At 40.1% G+C, this 18,739-nt stretch overlaps 1 protein-coding gene across 2 annotated transcripts in view; it reads left to right on the forward strand.

Moving 5' to 3' along the window:
• The window catches only part of LOC124155331 (ataxin-2-like protein), a 78,959-nt gene extending 60,220 nt beyond the window's left edge, over positions 1–18,739 (forward strand). Inside the window, exons 10-11 of one of the 2 annotated variants that reach the window (XM_046529059.1) lie at positions 932–1,095; positions 1,324–2,787. In XM_046529059.1, the coding sequence (XP_046385015.1) occupies positions 932–1,095; positions 1,324–1,485 (326 nt within the window). In that variant the 3' untranslated portion in view covers positions 1,486–2,787. Of the gene's footprint in view, positions 1–931; positions 1,096–1,323; positions 2,788–17,831 lie in introns of those variants that run through there. The other variant, XM_046529058.1, reaches the window with a different exon arrangement.

An 18,739-nucleotide genomic window follows, 5' to 3' on the forward strand; every position in this document is an offset into this window, starting at 1 on the left:
GGAAGAAGTGATGTGAAGAAAAAGTGGTAAGGATGGATGTATTTGAGGATGAGCCTTAACCTTCGGATATCATGTGTGTGCCCAATCAAGGGGCTGAATTTTAAAGGAATCTGGAACATAAGTTAATCCAAGCTTCCACTCCGTTTATGATGATGTTGTTAAAGGTGGTTGATCACTGTGCATAACTATGTGATTGGATGTTTTTTGATGGCTATGAATGTGGGGTAGGGTGGGGATGATACCTTTTTCCAGCCTTTATATCAACTCATCAACCTGTCTGTTTGTTTGTCTGTTTGTCTGGTACAAATCTTGTAACTCAAATTTGACTCACTTCCTGTGAAGCAAAAACGCTGAAATTTTGCACACTTCTTCATTTCCGATGACAATACATGAAAATATAACTTTTTCTCTCCAACCCCCCTTTAACCACCCCCCAGTCAACCTATAGCCCCCCAAAACATGTTTTTGATCTAAGAAGTTCCAAATGGTCGATTTTCGTGTTTTGCGACCACAGTAAAAGTTATCCACTTTAGGCATATCCACATAGTAGGCATTTAAAAACATAGGGGTGGCATTTTGAAACATAGGGGGCTTACCATTCACTGAAAATTTAATAAATATAGTGACTTTTTTAATACGTCACTTTTGGTTTTTCGGGGTCACTGAGTTTTTTTGCTTTGTGTCATATATAAACGTTGCTCATCCCCTGTAATGTAAATATAAAGGCTGGTTTTTAAAAAAAATTTTTTTATAAGAGCTTATTATTCATGTGCTGCATTCCTCAACGTGTCCTCTTTTTGGAATCATTTCTGCGAAAAAGCCAACAGTGATTACTAAAGTCAAGTGCAGACGATTGCAGCTACCAATGGCTGGATGGTATTATGATGCGCGATGCAGTAGTGATGGATGCTCTTTTATGAATTGATTGCAGTGCAAATGGGCATGCCGGGTCGGCCAGACCTCGCTTCGCAGATGCAGGTGGTGGCCGCGACGGGTCAGCCCCTTCTTGCTCCTGCACCCCTGCACCCACCGTTTGTGCCGTACGCCCAGGGCCCCCACATGATGCCAGCCACCACGCCACAGCCCTACCAGCAGGTATGCCTCCCTCTCGCTCCTATCTATTGACATTTCCATGTGTTCGATTATTAACCTGAAGACTGAAACTGCTCTTCAGTCTATTGAGTTTCTTAGAAATGAACAGCATCAGTAACGAGTGACCCATGCAACACAGGGCCTGCTTCTCTACGTGCGCTAGGTTAAGTGTATTCTCCCACGTGGACATGTAGTAGATACATAAGAAATTTACTCAAGTGTGACTTGCAGGCACTTCACTCACGTGGTAACTCCCAAGAATGGTGGATTGTGGTGGTCCAGACTTCCTTCCTTCAGAACATCGCGAGGAGTGCAAATGATATGCACCTGCATCATAAAATGCTTGAACTTTTTTATTTTTCAAAGACTTCAGTAGCCATATTGTATATCTAATAACCATGGCTATGGTAATGAAGGTATTTCTGTAGACCTAAAGAAGACACCTCAAACTTCAAGATTAATATGTTTCTTGTAAATATTTGAAGTGAGGTACAGCAGAAGCAAAAAAATCACACATTGAATTTTCTCAAGTAATGTTTAAGCGTTCCAATTGTTTCAAAATGTGGCAGCAGCACACTGGTGATGCATGGTACTGCTTGCTGTCCGGTTAGCTTGCAAGTCACGTGTGAAAATGGCAGACATTTAATTGTAGAAATTAATTGATGCTTAAATCAACCTTTGATTAATCACTACAATCTGTATTTTATCATTCAGTACATTCCAAGGCAATAAGTTTTGCAATAGTTTGAGGTGTTTGCAATGTTTAATTTGTAATAGCTCATATAATAAGTTAATTGATTACCTAACAATATCCCTAGTCAGGATAGGAAAAGCCATCATTATGAAATAGTTAAGTCTGATGAAGATGAAGAAGTTCTCGTATGCTCACATGATTCATCAGGTTGGAGAGATAAAAAATCGTATCATTGTAATGCAACTCAAAACTCGAAAGTCGACTGTCAAGTGAAATTTTGTTCTTTGCCCAGCTCTGCATAATTGGCTATTGCAACTTGGCAACTTCTTAAGACAAAAATTTGTGTAGAAATTTGCAAGCTGTATGTGCCCCTAAAACTTTCTTCTAGCAAATCAAAACATTGTTTAATGACTAAAAATATGGGGAAAACAAGTGGGGGTAAGCTGAGTTGTATGTTCCACAAAAGTTTAATTGACCGACCCAGGGTTCAACATGTGCACTATGTCTTTGAAAATGGCATAGTGTACATGTCAAAACCTGGGTAGGTCAATTAATCTTTGTGCGGAACATACAACTCAGTGTATCTTTTATTATGTTTCCTGTCTCCCAAGTTCCAAGTATCGCCATTCAGCCTTAAGTTGATAAGGGAAGATGAGAGCACCAGAGCATTAAACTTCTTCAAAGGAAATAAAATTATGAGTATTCTGCAAAGAAGAGTGAATTTTGAGTGTCATAGATCAGAGGTTTGCATTTTACTAATTCAGCATAATATGATGGTTTTATGGAGTAATTTTCAATGATGCGTGGTTAAAGAACAGAAATTTACCATGGCAATGGGAAGTGGTTCTTGATGTTTCATCTCTATGCAGGTAATTTCTCCCCTTCTTGCCTTCTTTTTTTACATGGCTCTAATTTATTTGTATCTAAAAAAAACCGCAAATGATGAGATATTAATATTGAAAGATACAGTAAAACCTGTTTACATCGTAATGGAGGGGACCAAAATTTGGGCATTTTGATGTATGGAGGTTCACTATAGAGAGGTTTTAGTGATAGGCACCATTTTATTGCTAAACCATAATATTTATATATTTAAACATACATGCATGCATTAGTGAACATGTATATACAATTTAATGATTACACAAAGGTAAAAGTAACTTGTTCAAGAGGGCTTTTTAGGAAAGAAATTAGTTATTGGGTTTGCTGTAACGTTTTTAAAACTCTTTCGATATAATGTTTTTAATTCTATTGAATACAATCATATTATGGTCACATTCCTCCATGCTTAATAAAAACCATTTAATTATGTTCAATAAATCCTCAACCTCTGTTTTGGTGGGAACTGTAACTGATTGCTCATTACCAACATCTTCCCCTAAATCCATCTCTTCCTGTATCCTGCAAGATATATACATCTCCTTCACCACTATCTTCCAACTCATGTGGGGAACAAATGAATAAATCATTATCAACATTTACAAAGTCTTCAAATGTTGAATTTGTGTCAACTATTTTGTTGATTTTATCGTACTCTGTAGGTTCATTCTCAAATATCTCACTTTCCTCCTGTTTGCTACCACCCATAATCCCATCCTTGATGAAGCATTTCTCAAAAATTGAGGAAAGGCACAGCCTGTGCATGGTCTGAAGGATGTTCCCTGAGCACTTTTAATGTCGTTTTCACTATTCACTCTCTATAAAAAATAAATCACTAGCTGTTTTCGATAATGCCTTCTGACCAAAGAAATAATTCCCTGGTCTAAGGGTCGTAATTTACTAGTAGTGTTTGGAGGGAAGTACACAACTTTTCTATTTCTTAACATAATTCCTTCATCCTCTTCTTTCACTGCCCGCATTTTTTATTTGTGCAGCCTAGATATACAGTTTCTTCTGTTTTTCCTCGGTTGTTTAAAATAGATGGTATTCCAAAGGTCACTGCTGCATCTTTCTTCTGCCTGCCCTCGTCGATGGCTTGGAAAATTCCTCGGAATGTGGTAATGTCAAGCAGCCGCCTTGTTTTATTTGTCGAATCCATCATCAACTTATAATTAATTAAGTAATTTTCATATGTTTTCATATTTTATGGCAAATAATTGAAAATACTCCTTATAATATATTTTAGAAAATTGATTCATTATTCTTATAGCGTATGACTTGTTAAAGATTATAAAAAATAAATAAACACGTGACTATTGCAAAAAATAAACAAGAAATTGAGCGTAAGTTTGAAAATTTTGTTGAATTCCCTTTCTCTAAAATACAATGCTCGTAGAGCTCCGTAGAAAAACTCTGTTGAGGGCACAAAGAAACGCTAGGTCTGCAAAACTACGTGATTTCCTAGTGAGAATGCTGGGCGAACTACTTCAGAATGCGGCGGCGACGGTAAAAAATTTCATTACTCTACTGCGTATCAACTAATTATCTGTCTCCTTCACTTAACATTGTCGCGCATGGAGTGATGTTCGTCAGTATTGCTAGAAATTGACGTCCCGGACTCCCGATGGAAGAGTCAGATTTCGCGGCATAAATACGCACGCAAGACATATGACTGTCGCTAAGCGCAATAAATTGTAAACTACGATCGTTCACGAAAGCATCGAAAAAATTACCAAGGCGGCAGTGAGAAAGTGCTAAACCAGGAATTATGGGAATAACATAATTGCAAAATTGTATTTGATTTATTTCGAGTCCCAGTAAATTCATGAAATATTTTCATTTTAGAAACGGAAGTAGCAATGCGGATGAGTAATTCTGTCTCCATAAATGGGAGTGAAGTTAGTTGAAATATTTTCGCCGGCAAGGGATTATAGGCTGCGCTGGTCACCTCTTTTATTAATTGAACTTAGTATGTAAGCACTTACAGGAAAATAATGCCATAAGTAATAGAAAGCGAGTGCTATCGCGCAATTTTTACCGTGATTCGAGAGCAAACGATGCGTTCTGTCTTCATTTACTGTCACTTAAAATGATTGGGATAGTTCGTTGCCTTTTCCTTATTTACTGTTAGGTATGCTCTCGTATGGAACAAAAGGGCCCTAGGTAATGGTTAACATGAAAATTGCAGTAAAATAAAGGTGTAAAAGAGAAGAATAAGCGTGAAACATTTATCGCTGACAATGTCATTCCATGTTCGTTATCGTGGCTGCATTAATGGTCTCTAGTTGTCTCGGTGCGAAAGCGTAGGTAGTTAGGCCGTCTCGGGGGTCTCTCATTGCTATGATATATAGAGGTTTTACGATATAAAGAGGTTCACTATAGAGAGGTTTGCCTATAAATTTACATGTAAATCTAACGGGACCAGAGGGTTGGTACGATGTATAGAGGTTTACGATGTAAAGAGGTTCACTTCATAGAGGTTTTACTGTACCTAGTTAACTTATCTGATGATTCATAATGACCTTTGAGAGATTCAGCGTATACATATACTATAATACACCGAAACTAGTTTTTGAAAATTCCTTTCTTACCAAAAGATGCATACGACACATTCTGTAAAAGAATTATTGGTGGACAAGTTAAAAAAAGACTCCAACCTGTTGAATATGATGAGCAAAAAGTAACAATTTCGAGTTTATTTAGACTCCTCTCTTCTCTGGCAATATCTGCAGTCTTATTTCCACTGCATACTTCTACTACATAGTTCATATTATCGCCACTAGTGGCACTCATGTCTTTTTATCATGCGAAAGTAAAAATATACAGCTTTTAAAACAGCTTATTTTTTTCTGAAGTCATCAGCACAGTGATTTCATTTCTTTCCATCACGTTCTATAAACTTGTTATACCAAAGTGGAAACACTCTCTGGTTTGAAATCAATCCATGCTGTAAAGTATAGAAGCACTCGTATGAGATGACATTGTTGTGTACATGGAGCCAACTGCTGAGGGTGAACCATTACCTTATGATTGCAATGCAAACTTTTTTATTGTAAAGAAAAGGAAACTCACCCATTCATATTTACCTTCAGTGGCACATAGTTAATTCTTGGCTTCATTGTTGTCAGACGATGGATGCAGGAAATTAATAAATTGGGACTGTGATCTACGAACAATCAAAGCAGGGAAACGATACTTCAGGAAACTATAGATTTGGGAAAAATATATTATCTGAATGGAACTTTATTTGAGACCAGGAACAGTGAATGATGGATCAAAGTTCCACTGTGTGTATAAATGGTCGATGGTATATTTTTTCATGTCCTTTGAACATTGATAAGTGTTTAAAATTCTTATAAACCAAATATTTCCCTTCATAGTATTTAATTTAACTCTTAAATGAAATACAGCAGACTCCCGATTATCCTGTGGCTGTGGCATATCCGTGGTGCGGATTTTCCGTGCATAATTTTCACTCTCGCTCCATATTTTCAGCGATCTGTATGAATCAAAATTGGATCTCCGGAATTTCTGCATTAATGCTAGGATACACCGGGCTTGTTATCTCCATAAGAATCCCCTTCGTAAAAGGGAAGCGATCGGACCCTATCTGCATTCACAGGAGCACCGTGTTCCTGTTTTCCAAGCGTCGCAGTGGGCGACCACGCTCTCCGTGATCACGGATACTCGTCTTGCAGCAGCTGCGACCTGGGCAACTGGTGCAAGACGCGACTACGTGGCGTGCGTGGTGCCTGGCAGTGTAGTTTTCCAATGTCGAGCAGTGGTTTTGAAGCATTCGTGCAAACCACTTTTCTGTATCTGTGATCACAAAGTCACGTATGTGTGGTTTTTGAAACCATGCCTTGCATGGAGCATTGATAATACAAGTACAACCAGTTATTGCCTCTAAAAAGATTGCAAAGTTGCGAAGAAAGCTCTCAGTGAGTCCGGGAAGCACTCTTAGATGACAGAATAACTGCATAAATAATAATATACTGTATTTGCACGAATCTAAAACGAGGTTTTTTTCCCTCGCAACTCCTGCGGAAAAGAGGGTTCGTCTTAGAATCGGACGCAAAATTTTTGACGTTAAGCGGGTTGCATAATTTACGTCGGAAAAATTATTGACACCTGAGTTTGCCATCTGATAGCTATACAACGAAAAATCAACGTCAAAAATAGCTTAACAGTAATTTAGCATATTTAATTTTGCGTTCAAGTAAAAAAAAAGTTTTTCCATTTTTGGGCTGCAGGCAAAGATTCGGTGCGTGTTGATCGGTCGCTGGGTGCACTTCTGCCGTGTCCGCCAGATTGCCTGCTTTACACTGGGTTCGGCTCCATTCAAGTTAAAGCTCGATCGACTCACAAAATGTTCGTGTGATTGGTTACAATATACCTAAAGTGTAACGTTAAAGCCTCAATGCCGTCACGGAATAAACCGCTACAAAGTCGTTGCATTTTTCTCAGAGCTACGGTAAGAAGGCAACATGATTTGCCTCTGATTAGAGAGATCGATTCAGTTGTGATTCCGTGCCTTTCAGAGTATTACGATGGCAGAGAAAAGAATTCATTACACTGCCACTTTCAAAAGAAAAGTTATTCAGTGGAACCCCGATCTATCGTACCCGTATTGATCATTTTCCCGCATTAATCGTTCGCCGTTTCTGGTCCCAAATAAAGTTCCAAATAGACAATTTAATTTTTTACCGCATCTCCGAAGTATCGTTTTTCCGCATTGATCGTTTGAAGATCGTGGTCCCAACGAAAATTTCCCGCATCCATCTTTTGACGAAAATGAGACGAAATAAATACAATGTGTCAGTTATGGCTAATAACGACAGGCACATAGATTAAATATTCTCCACGAAATGAAATTACCATTGGGAGAAGCTCAAAGCCTTGGGGTAGTAGCATAAGCGCATTTCCCAAGATCCGCTATCCCCCTCCATTCAGCTCTCGCCTCCTCCCTCTGACGCTTTCCTCTTCTCCAAAACAAACGAAAGGTCCCAGCTAGCGCAGGGATCGTATTACGAAGACCTTAGCTTCGAAAAAAATATCAAGTTACGCGAGAACAATAGGAACGCATTTCCCGCCCCCTTCTCTCACCCACTGACCTTTTTCAGCCTAACTCCTTCAAAGTTCCCAGTTTCTGGAGATCAACCGCTGCATGCAATCACCTATTAGCTCAAAAGGTGTCAAACAATGAATTTCGGCAATTGGTATTACACTTTTATTAGGCTGGAATATTTGCAATGTGCTCGTAATTCAAAATAGAACGAGACCAAACACGACGTATTTCTAACGTTATTTAAGCATTTTTAAGCAAGGAACTACTTGGAAAAATACGATGGTGATTTTTGGCAAAACTCATTATCCTCGTAGCTGAGCTTCTTGGCAGTAAATGCGGCATTTTTTTCCGAAAACAGGATATCAGGTTATTATCAGTTACCAATTTACGAGTTACACCATAAGTCTCACTTGTCAGAGTTACTGAGGAAGGGATATCTTCTCAGGATATTTTGTTCCTCCCTACGAACAATACGAATTCATCCGCCCATCTGACGCTACGCTAATTGGAGAAGGATGGGTAAGGGTATCTTTGGGACAAAAAATTTCATGGTGCAGTCATATGATCATGCTTCACCCCCTGCAGTATGCTCTGCGTACGCCAAACACGATAGCATAGCTCGTACGAGTGGTTACCTAGTTTCCAGGGTGGCTTGCCTTCATACCACGGAGTGTTTTCCGAGTGGGTTTAATAAAGTCAGGTTTCATTTTCACTAGTTTAATTTTATTCGTCTTCGGATCATGGCCCCTCCAAAGAAACTATTAGTCGAATCAACAATAAGACCTATGTGTCTCGATTAAGTACCACTATTCCTGTCATTACGCGCCAAAAATCCTGCGTTTCCTGGGGCATAGGCAACATAGCCAAGCATTCCCGCATTGATTGTTTTCCCTTAGAAATTTTTTTTCCCAAAGTGGAGTTCCATAAAAGGGGGGGTCGTCTTAGAATCGTGTTCGTCTTAGATTCGTGCAAATACGGTATTGTTTGTTTTACGTAAATTGTGAACATTACAAGACATTGGAGTGAAAGTTTGGGTTATCTTTGTTTTCCGATTATTCGTGCCGTCTCTCCCCATCAGTCGTTAATTAGCCCATTTGGATGATCGGGAGTGTAGTGTGCTGTAAATGGAGTGGACTTGGTGGGGAAGCAAACTTGAGTGGCTAAGTTCAATTTCAAGGGTCATGAGGGAGCCCTGCTGGAAGTTGCTGAAGAGCATGTGAAGCACCCATTGAAAACCAAAAACGACAATGCACAACTCTTATCCCAAGTGATGGCAAATGGCCTCAGGGATATTTCTCAGTTATGATCATGATTTTTCTGCCATTGTGCCTAAAACCAAACTTAGATGTAACTTTGCGCATCAACTTATGAGATTGTGCTCATATGCTTCAAATTAGTCTCTTGAGTTTAGCACGGTGGACCATCACCTATTGGAGGCATTTTCTGCATTGACGTGCCAGTACACATAAGTTGCTAAGTCTCACTAGCATTTGACTTCTAGCTTTCCATGTACTGATTTTGAATTGGAAAGTGTTCTTTTGTCATGCATATTGCCTGAATCTCACCATATGCAGAATTTGGGGGGGGCGGGGGCACAGGGGCACATGCCACACCCCCCAGATGCTTAAAAAATAGAAAAGATATGTAATACGGATATCATTACTTTAGTTTTATTTTGTGTATTAAAAAGCGTCAATCATTTTATTTCATATTAATAACTTTAATTTTAAAATTTAAAGAATTTTTTGTTCAGTGATTGTTGTGTGCTGTTTTTAATCTCTTATTGAGAAGACCGTTTGCTTGTCAGACCCTTGTGAGGCCCCAGAAAAAAAATCTGGATCTGCCCATGAATTTCATGATTATTCTTTCCGTTGCTCGGAGTGATTGTGCGACACATCATTTTCTGAATCACGCGTTCATTCCTCAGTCCCTTTTTCCATTGCTTTTGGTACATTATACTGTCATTAAATTAAAACCCAATTGTAGAATTACTATCACTGTTAGTAGCCATGCTTCTGATTGGAAGGAATATCTAATATATTTCAAAGCTAGAGATACTTATTTACTGTGTGGTTGTTTTCCATCACTTGGGATAGTACTTGAAACCCTTGATGTGTACCCTTGATTCAGCTTGATTAATTTCAAATTCTCATTATTTCAACTGACATGGAAAAACTGTGTTCCAACTTTTGTTATACGTATGACCAGACAGTCTAAACTTTACAATGGCCGGTTGTTTTGTAATGTGTGTCAGAGTATCAAGAAGAACAGAGCCAAATATGACATACATAGTTGTAGTGAATAACGCCATGGGATGGAATTGGTTGATGGGAAATAGAAGCCTTTGTATTTCATGTGCAAATCTTTGGCATTGGCTCGCAGTCTGAGTTAAGAATGCTTCTGTTGAGCTAGGAATGCAATGTAATGTAATGTAATGTAATGAAGGGAGGATGGTTGGAAGTGTAGGGCTTAGGATATATATGAGGGTGGGCATCCATCCATCCCTCACTCCCATTGGGACGGTGTGTGTTGCTCCCGCTCACCCTTTGCCCTTTCTCTTCTCTGCCAACTAACGGAGCAGCCTGATGGGAAGGTGGCCGTCATTCCTTATCCCCAGATGGTGCGCATGGTCACTCAGCAGGGCGCCATGGTGCCCATGGTGCCCACGTCGATGGGCTACCACGACTCCTCAGGCCAGCAGATGTTCATGACGGCCCCGCAGCACCTGCACCCACCCACCCACGGCCCTCCCCCCCACGCCCACCCACCTCCCCCCGCACCCCCCTCGTCCCACCACGCCCCGCCCCCGGCCCCCCCCTCCGCCCCACGGGCCACCCCCTCCCCCCCACGGCCCCCCGCCCCACGTTGGCCCCCCCAACCCCGCTCAGTCGCCCCAGGGACAGGCAGGCCTTGGTGCAGGACAGGCTCAGGGCCAGCCGACGCAGCCCCAGCAGCCGCCCACGCCCACGGCTCCCAGTGGGGGTGCGCTGTACGCCCCGCAGGGTGGTGCGCAGGGGCACGGCTCTCAGTCGCCAGCTGCGCCCCCGAGTGCGTACGGCCAGCCGCCTCCTTCGTCGCACGGCTACCCTCCCCACATAATGTGTCCGCTGATGCATCATCCGCCCCCACCTCCTCCCAACCCCCATGCCGCCATGATGCAGCAGCCGCAGATGCAGTTTCTGGCACACCACCCGGGAGGGGGACACCCCCAAGGACCTCACCCACACCACGCGCCCCACCCACACCATGGCCACCACCCAGGCGCAGGTGAGTGACATTCACTGTGGCTCCCTCCATCAAGTTGATTTGTAATGCTTTCCACACGCCTGTGGAATGTGCACACACTCAAAAGTGCAGTTTGATGCTAAGTGGGTATGCACACGAGGAAATGGTGGAACTGGGAAATGAATACCAACTCATCTGCATAATTTAGCTGCCCATTTTTGTTTAAAACTCCACTTATGACCTGAAAAGATGTCGGTGCAACGGTCGTCATCAGACGTAAAACAAAGTGGTGGGAAACTGGAAATCATGAGAGCAACTTATTAAATTAAATTATTCACTTATGTTGATATAAGACTGAATCATATTGTGCACTTCGGAGAATACAGTTTGACCACTTTTCGAAAGGATTTGCGTGGATATATAGCCTAAGCAGAAATATGAGCTCATCTCTTCGATGGGTTCCTGAAAATATACACCTTGCATTCTGAAGTAATGGTGAAAATTTCTTGTTGAAAACAGAAAAATTTCATGAATATAGGAACAAGACAATACCAGCAAATAACTTCTTCCTTGTTTTTCATCTTAACTGTGGGAAAAATAGTTGAATTGTTTCATTCATTTGTGCATCTTTGTTGAAGAATTCTTCAGAAGTTGGCAAAGGCTCTGAAATGCAGAAAGGCAGCAGTTTTCTCAGTCCATTTGGGTGTTAGCTTTTCTAAATGCCCCCAGACATTTTATCTCCCTTTCCTTGGTGAGGTTGTTAAGTAATTGCAGCAAAATTACAGTAAATTAAGCTTGTTTTGAAGTTCAATTCAAAGAGAAAGACCACGTAAAACGGTTCATTCATAAGATCGGTTATAACGTTGTCAACTTCAATCCCTCTCAACCTCATCTATAACGGCTCCACAATACATATATGAAAAATAATAATACATATTTTATGGAAATGGGGGCCAAGTCACAGCCACCAAGGGAGAAGGCCTTTTCACAGGCATGTGACGTCACTCATTGTAGTGCTACCGCCAGAGAGACCATGGCAGAATGGAAGTAGTCGTGGTTCTGTCTGCGACGGTGGTTTAGCCGCCGTAATGAAAAGATAATTGATACCTAATTTACTCAGTCAAATAAGAAAATAGTCAGCGGGTTCCGAGAAAATACTGACACGCATAAAAAAATATTTTTCAATCTGAAGTTATTCGTTAATATTGTATCTAATCCACGTACCATATAACTTCGCTGCTCTCCAGAAAGAAAACTATTTATAACTGATTCATAAATTGTCGTTGTGAACTAGAAGTACTACATAACAAGATTAAAATCTGAAATAACTATCTAGAAAAGGCTCTTTAACACATGACAAGAACTCAAAGGCTCACATAACAAGGCTCAAACTACATAACAAGATTAAAATCTGAAATAACTATCTAGAAAAGGCTCTTTGCATCCAAAGAGAATTTATTCTTCAACACAAAAATTGTCTCGAAATTCGATAGCATTAAGTGGTGATGTCAAGTATTTGATTAAACCTGGTTGCAGTCCATATACTTTCCTTGGATAAATACAGTCGGATCCGGATTAACGTCTTCGCATTTAACGTTTTTCCGCATTTAGCGTTTATTTTTTTGGGTCCCGATTCATTCCCTATTAGGACAATGTAAAAATTATCCGTATTTAGTATTTCCGCATTTTCCGTTTTTCCGCATTTATGGTCGTAAAAATTTGTCCCGCTCAAGATTTTTTTGCCCGATTTAACGTTTTTTCATGACGGTTCATCCAAATCTTCGAATTTATGCTCATCAACAAGAACAGTCTCATGAAAGTTTACCAAGAGTCGATAGAATCTACCGGGGAACGCTTCTTCAACTGCTTTCTTCCGCGAGCGCAGCGCTGCGACCTTCAACTCGCAAGCTGGGTGATTTGTCTTCTCGTAATGTTTCGCTCCCCTTCTGATCCAAACACCAGGCACTTTTTGTATCAGATCCGATCTAATGGAGCAAAGCCATCCCTTAATAACCTCGAACTACCTTATCCTTCACTTCTTGGACTTGACTTCGATGATACGTGACGACTGATGACACGAGTTATCCTCCGAGGGCCGCTACAATAATGGTTTTCTCGTTATGTTTTCAATTGATGGCTTATGCCCCTTTCAACTCTACAACCTACGGGCAGTCGATTATTAGCCCAATATTTTTTCAGTTGGCTACTTCCTCTTTTCAAAAGAGGAGGCCCAATATCAATTGCGCAGTTCACTAGAAGATTCTTTCTATAATCCATTCCAAGGTCAGTTTCTACGGAGGAACAACGAAAGAACCGAGGAAGTGTTTCCCCTGTCGTGATCGTGAGTGATAGCATTCTTTCCCTACGGAACAACATTATTTTACATCGTAATTTAGATATCCCGGAGCCAATTTACCGACATGCGGCTGGTTGATATCGATGTCGATTCAAAAATATCTATCTGGTGCTAATTAATGTCAAAAGATAATGACAATCGGAGTTTTGACGAATTATCACGGTCCATTACTCAAAATAAATCGCTCATGCTGGAAAAAAATCACCGCATGCTCACGGTAGAATAGATGAGCGCGGAAAAATACGAAAATCCGGCAGGTATCCCTTGGTGGTTGACTTCGACATCATAACCCTGACGAAATTGCCGAACTCCAGCGGCACTGACAATTTTTCGGTTGAAATCCAGTTCTGTTGAAGATTAAACCTTTTCACTTAACAGAGTTTAGCTAATCGTCATTCAAGGTTCAACCAAATTTTATTAAAAGCTGCCGAGAAACAAGGCGAGTCGGAGTCAAGGTGATCAGCGCGCCGCGTAAGCAACTTCTCCCGGCTCCATTCGACCTGCATAAGGCCGCGGATATATGACAACGAATCTGGTGTTATCATCGTGTTAAATCACCATCGACTTGTACGCACACTAGAAATAAGATTCTACTTTTTTGGATGACCTCGAAATCCAAAATGTGTGCATAGGAGGCTTTTTAAAGGCTCATAAATCCCTTGTTTCGCCGAGGCAACAGAAAACGTTAAGTTGGCAAAATTCCAGAAAACCTCCGTTTTACTAGATATTCGGTAGTTTAGAATTCGGGATTAACGATCTTCTGCTGCCCCTTTATTTCACTCGTTCCTCATGATTTTTCGAGTACCTACTTACACCTTTTCTTATTATATTAGAAATGCTATAGTCACCTACTGGTCACTTTTACAGAAAAAATTCTAAATTTCATCGAGATCACTGAAATATGCATAAAAATGGAATCACTAATGTGCACAAAAATAATCCGTGTGGGAATGCTTTTAAGTTGATGTTTATTAGAATTTTCTTAAAATATTTCATTAAAACAATTGTCATCCTCTCATTACTTATTTTTACTACCCATTTTTTTAGTCGATTCCTGAAAAGTATTATCCAACCTTCATAGGGCAGAGAACATTTCATTAAAGAATTTTTTGCTGCATTCAGCACCTTTTAGGTTCTTAAAATAATATTTTTTATTCATAAAAAGCCATTCCAATCATTACAGACCCTAAAACCTTAAAAATATGGCAGGTCCTCATTTAGTGTTTTTCTGCATTTAGTGTTTTAAATTTTGTCCCCCTTGAAAAACCTTAAATCAGGATTCTACTGCAATTTCTTTCTGGCAGAGTAAAATGTGTTCACATAAGGTCCCAAATGGATCTATTAATTAAGAGTGAATTCTTATTTATTTTGACACAGAATAGGATATGCCCATGGGCTATGAAAATCTTACCTTACAGCCTGACGAAATAAGATTTTTAATGATAGTTACTTGTGAAATGTAAGATCGTTGACACATCTGCTATTATTACGCTCGAATACATCAAAATGCCTGCCAAAGCTTACGTATAGTCCAGCCTCCACTAATAAAACGTTCTCTTCCTAGGCGCTTAAGTATTTGAAAAATTATTTGGGATGAGCAAAAGTTTCAATGTCACTTCCGTAGATGTATCAATCTAATAAAAAATCTGAAAGTCCTGCCAAATCACCAGCATAAACATTTGTATAAAGAGCACGATATCTCTTAAACCACACCTCAGATCTTACCTTACATGCATGAAGTAATCACCACAAGGAATTTTGGTGGCAGGAAAGAAAAAAACACAGAAATAAAATGCAAATATTTTGTATTTTCATTAGTCAATCACAATAATACCTGCAATTTTCTCTTATTACCATGAACTAATTTGGTGAAAAAAATACAGGTAATCTCTTTTGAACAAAAATTATTTAAAAGAACACTGGCAAAAGTCACAATAACTATCTTCAATAGTTTTTCTGACGAATGTCCATTGTCACATTATCTACTTATAAAAAACAAATCCACCATAGTCCTATATGTCACTTCAACCACTATGTTATTCTGTCTTCTAGATGATAGTTCGGTAATTATGAAGAAATGGCACCCTCCTCACCATCTGGGCACCTTAAATTCAACACAAATTATCTTCCTCATCTTCTCCGGCAAGGCCACAGATTCTTTCCTGATGCCATTCGCTGTGAAGTGAAGCTCACACCACTAAAATTAATAAATAAGAAAATACCAAATAAATTACTACGCAGTTATTTCATTCCCAATTTTAGGCATTTCTGCATGAGAAATATATCTAATGAAAAGGCCAGTAAATATAGGAGATCATTATATACCTTGACAATTTTTTATTTAAAACTAGACCATAAGTTAATTTTAGATGATGAAAGCCGGGCACAGATAAATTACGGTTCATTGCACCAATTGTAAGAGAAAAACACATTATTAACACAGTATTTTCATTCACGGTGATTCATACACACAAATAACCCCCTGCCAAACACTCATGAATTTCTCATGATTTGATGCTTTCCATGAAATTAATCAAGTAAATATCGTTGGTCTTACGAAATGATACATAAGCTGAAATTAATTTGAACTCAAGAATCCTAGAAATTTATGTGCTTTCCTCCGTAATATAAGGTACTACAGCAAAAATAAAAGACTGGTAGTTTTATCGAAAATACCCAAGTACATAACATATCGCGTAAATAATTCAAATTGCTTTTCAACTCTAAGTTACAAAAGCATAGTTAAATAAGCATTGTTTTACTGAGTTTCAGACGCATGACACAGCAGAGGGCAAGATACGAAAGAATATTCGATACTATAAACTTGGCTGCTATATTATAATTCCCAGAAACTCCTTCAACCTCACGTTTACTGAACGAAATAATACAAAAAATACAGCTAAAATACAAGAATTTCCTATTGAATTGTCGCTTCTATATTTAAATCGCCACTTTTAGTACTGTCAACATCCCCAAGCCACATCTAGCTAGAAATTACATCCAAATAATTACAGTGAGAAAGGGTACATACCTTACTGTTTTTCGTGGAGGTGAAATTGTCTCTTCTCATCCCTCAAATACACTCCTTCTTCAACTCAGGATCTTTTGGAAAGCTAAAAACTTGAACTTCGGGTCCACTGCTGAAGTTTTCTTCTCATCCCGGCACAACACACGCGTAAGGAACTTTTAACAAAAATACCTAACAAATACGTTTCTTAAGTTCAGCGAATGAAATTCAAGAATAAAGGAAACTTCACTATCCTTAGAAACTTCAATTTCCACCTACTAACACCACAAAAATCCCTAAAATGTGGTAGAACGTAATGTAAATACACTCGTAAACAAAGTGGTCTCCAACGGCAGCCGGAACAACAGAGCACTTCTCGTGGTGACGTCAGAGCCTCGGCCGTCGCTTGTGATCGGGCCTTCTCCCTAGGTGGCTATGGCCAAGTAAAGACCATAGCCTGCCAGCCATTATCACTCATCAGAGTTTCATGGGAGCTCGGGTTGAGTTTGTTTCTGTAGATGCAAATGTGGACGCTGATGGGTAAAATGAGTCATGAAACGTGTTTACGAGTTGATTAACAACACGGAAGCTCTCAGTCCCTCAAATTACTCCATGCCCTTGGGCTCACCCACTCCGAACATGAATATCCTGTTTTGACATTAGAGGATTATGGTCAATTAAGAATGAGGAATATGCTTTGTTGTATGCCCATTTACCCACTGTCACATTGCACTACATAAGTTACTGCAGCGGCACACTGGACCTTAGCGTTAGAGTGGAGAGAGTGCCATGGAATGTTTTTTCACTCGTGTCTTTTCAATTCCACTCGTCTCCGGGTTGGCATGGGATAAATACATGTATAAATCCGTGCCCACTACCTACATATCTCCATCTCCTTCAGTTACTTTAATTTTCATTCTCAGATCCTTTGTGAGGTGTGTGTCCATTTGGTGTGTGCGCTAAAACTTTTCTATGGGAGATCTTGGAACTATACAGATTGCATGTCTTTCCTTACAAGTTTTGGGTTGCATGTGTGTGTTAGTGGCTCTTTTCATATTGCCGTTCCGCTGCCCTGCAATAATGGGCTAACGAGCAGCCGTGGATATATGTGCTTGCTCCTGGGAGCAGTTTGAGTGGGCACTATGAGAAAAGAGTCACTGTAGGGACATTTAATTACTTTTTTAAAATGAATTAATTTTGTTTTGACTTGAACTAGCGCTAAAGTTAAAAACTTGACGAGCAGAGTCAAGATCAGGGATATCACATTGACCCCTGTTTTTGTGACTTTTTATCTGACTGAAATTACATTTACAAGTTACTGCCATTCTAATTTTTCTTTGCAAAGAAATATGTTTGAAAAAGATTTGAATGCATTTCTGAAAGAATTTCGTTCTTATTATCTCTTGCTCTTCATAACTGTTGTCTCTTGATGAAGAGTGTGGAAAGGTGAGGGCAAATGAGGATTGGGACGTGTGTGATTTGTGAATGTTGTAAGCCTTGTCTCATTCAGTTGCAGGCAATCCCATCCAGGTATTGCTGTCGCACAACCCATGATAATGGGCCAGTGCCGCTGCTGCTGCATTGTGATAGCGCCTCTGCAACAACCACGGAGGGAGTATTCACAGGCGCACTGTTGCATCTTGTACTGCTGGGGTTGTGGCTGCGCTACCTGCCTTGTAGGCACCTGCTCCCATGGAGTGTGTGTGAAGCGAAAGACGGTGCTGCCGTCACTGTGCGTTTGATGCGTACCAAGTGTGATGAAGTGTGTTTGTGTGTGTGTGTGTTTGTGTGTGTGGGAACATTGTACAGTGCAGCAGCGTTGTGCGTCGCCCCCAGCGGCAACACTGCTCTTGTGAATGGTTGGTGTAGAGATTTTAGAGCAAATTGGAAACAAAGGAGAAAGAAAGAATCCTCCTTGTACCCCTCTCCCCTTCCCCCGACGCAAGCACAGCCATCATCTGCAGAAGAGAGGCAAGGCAAAGGCTAGGTCGTGCGTGACATCACGGTCACTTTAGTGTGGTTATCTCATGACTGCAGCTGACGATGGATGAGGACAGACTGGCTGATGTTTGACCTTTCGTTGTGCTGTTCTGCTGTGCGCAATAGCCTCGAGTGCATTCTTGTTGTGCATAGCGCAAGGCCCGTACAGCCCCTACTTTGCTCCCGATATCCTTGCCTGAGCTGTTGGTTTTAAATCCTGTCTCTTGTTTTGTCCAGTCAAAATTCTCTCAAATATTGGACAGTGTTTTGCAAAATTATGGACCGTCTTACATTATTTCTGGACCAGTACAGCTGTACGATAGTTAATGCAATACATGAGGAAAGAGGAGTCCTAGTATCATTGTAAATTAAACTGTTAACTAGTGACATGTTGATTAATATTGTCACAAAAAAACAATAAAAACCCTTTAAAAAGTT

The sequence above is a fragment of the Ischnura elegans genome, chromosome 3, assembly GCF_921293095.1.
Source record: "Ischnura elegans chromosome 3, ioIscEleg1.1, whole genome shotgun sequence".
Taxonomy (NCBI): Eukaryota; Metazoa; Arthropoda; class Insecta; order Odonata; family Coenagrionidae; genus Ischnura; species Ischnura elegans.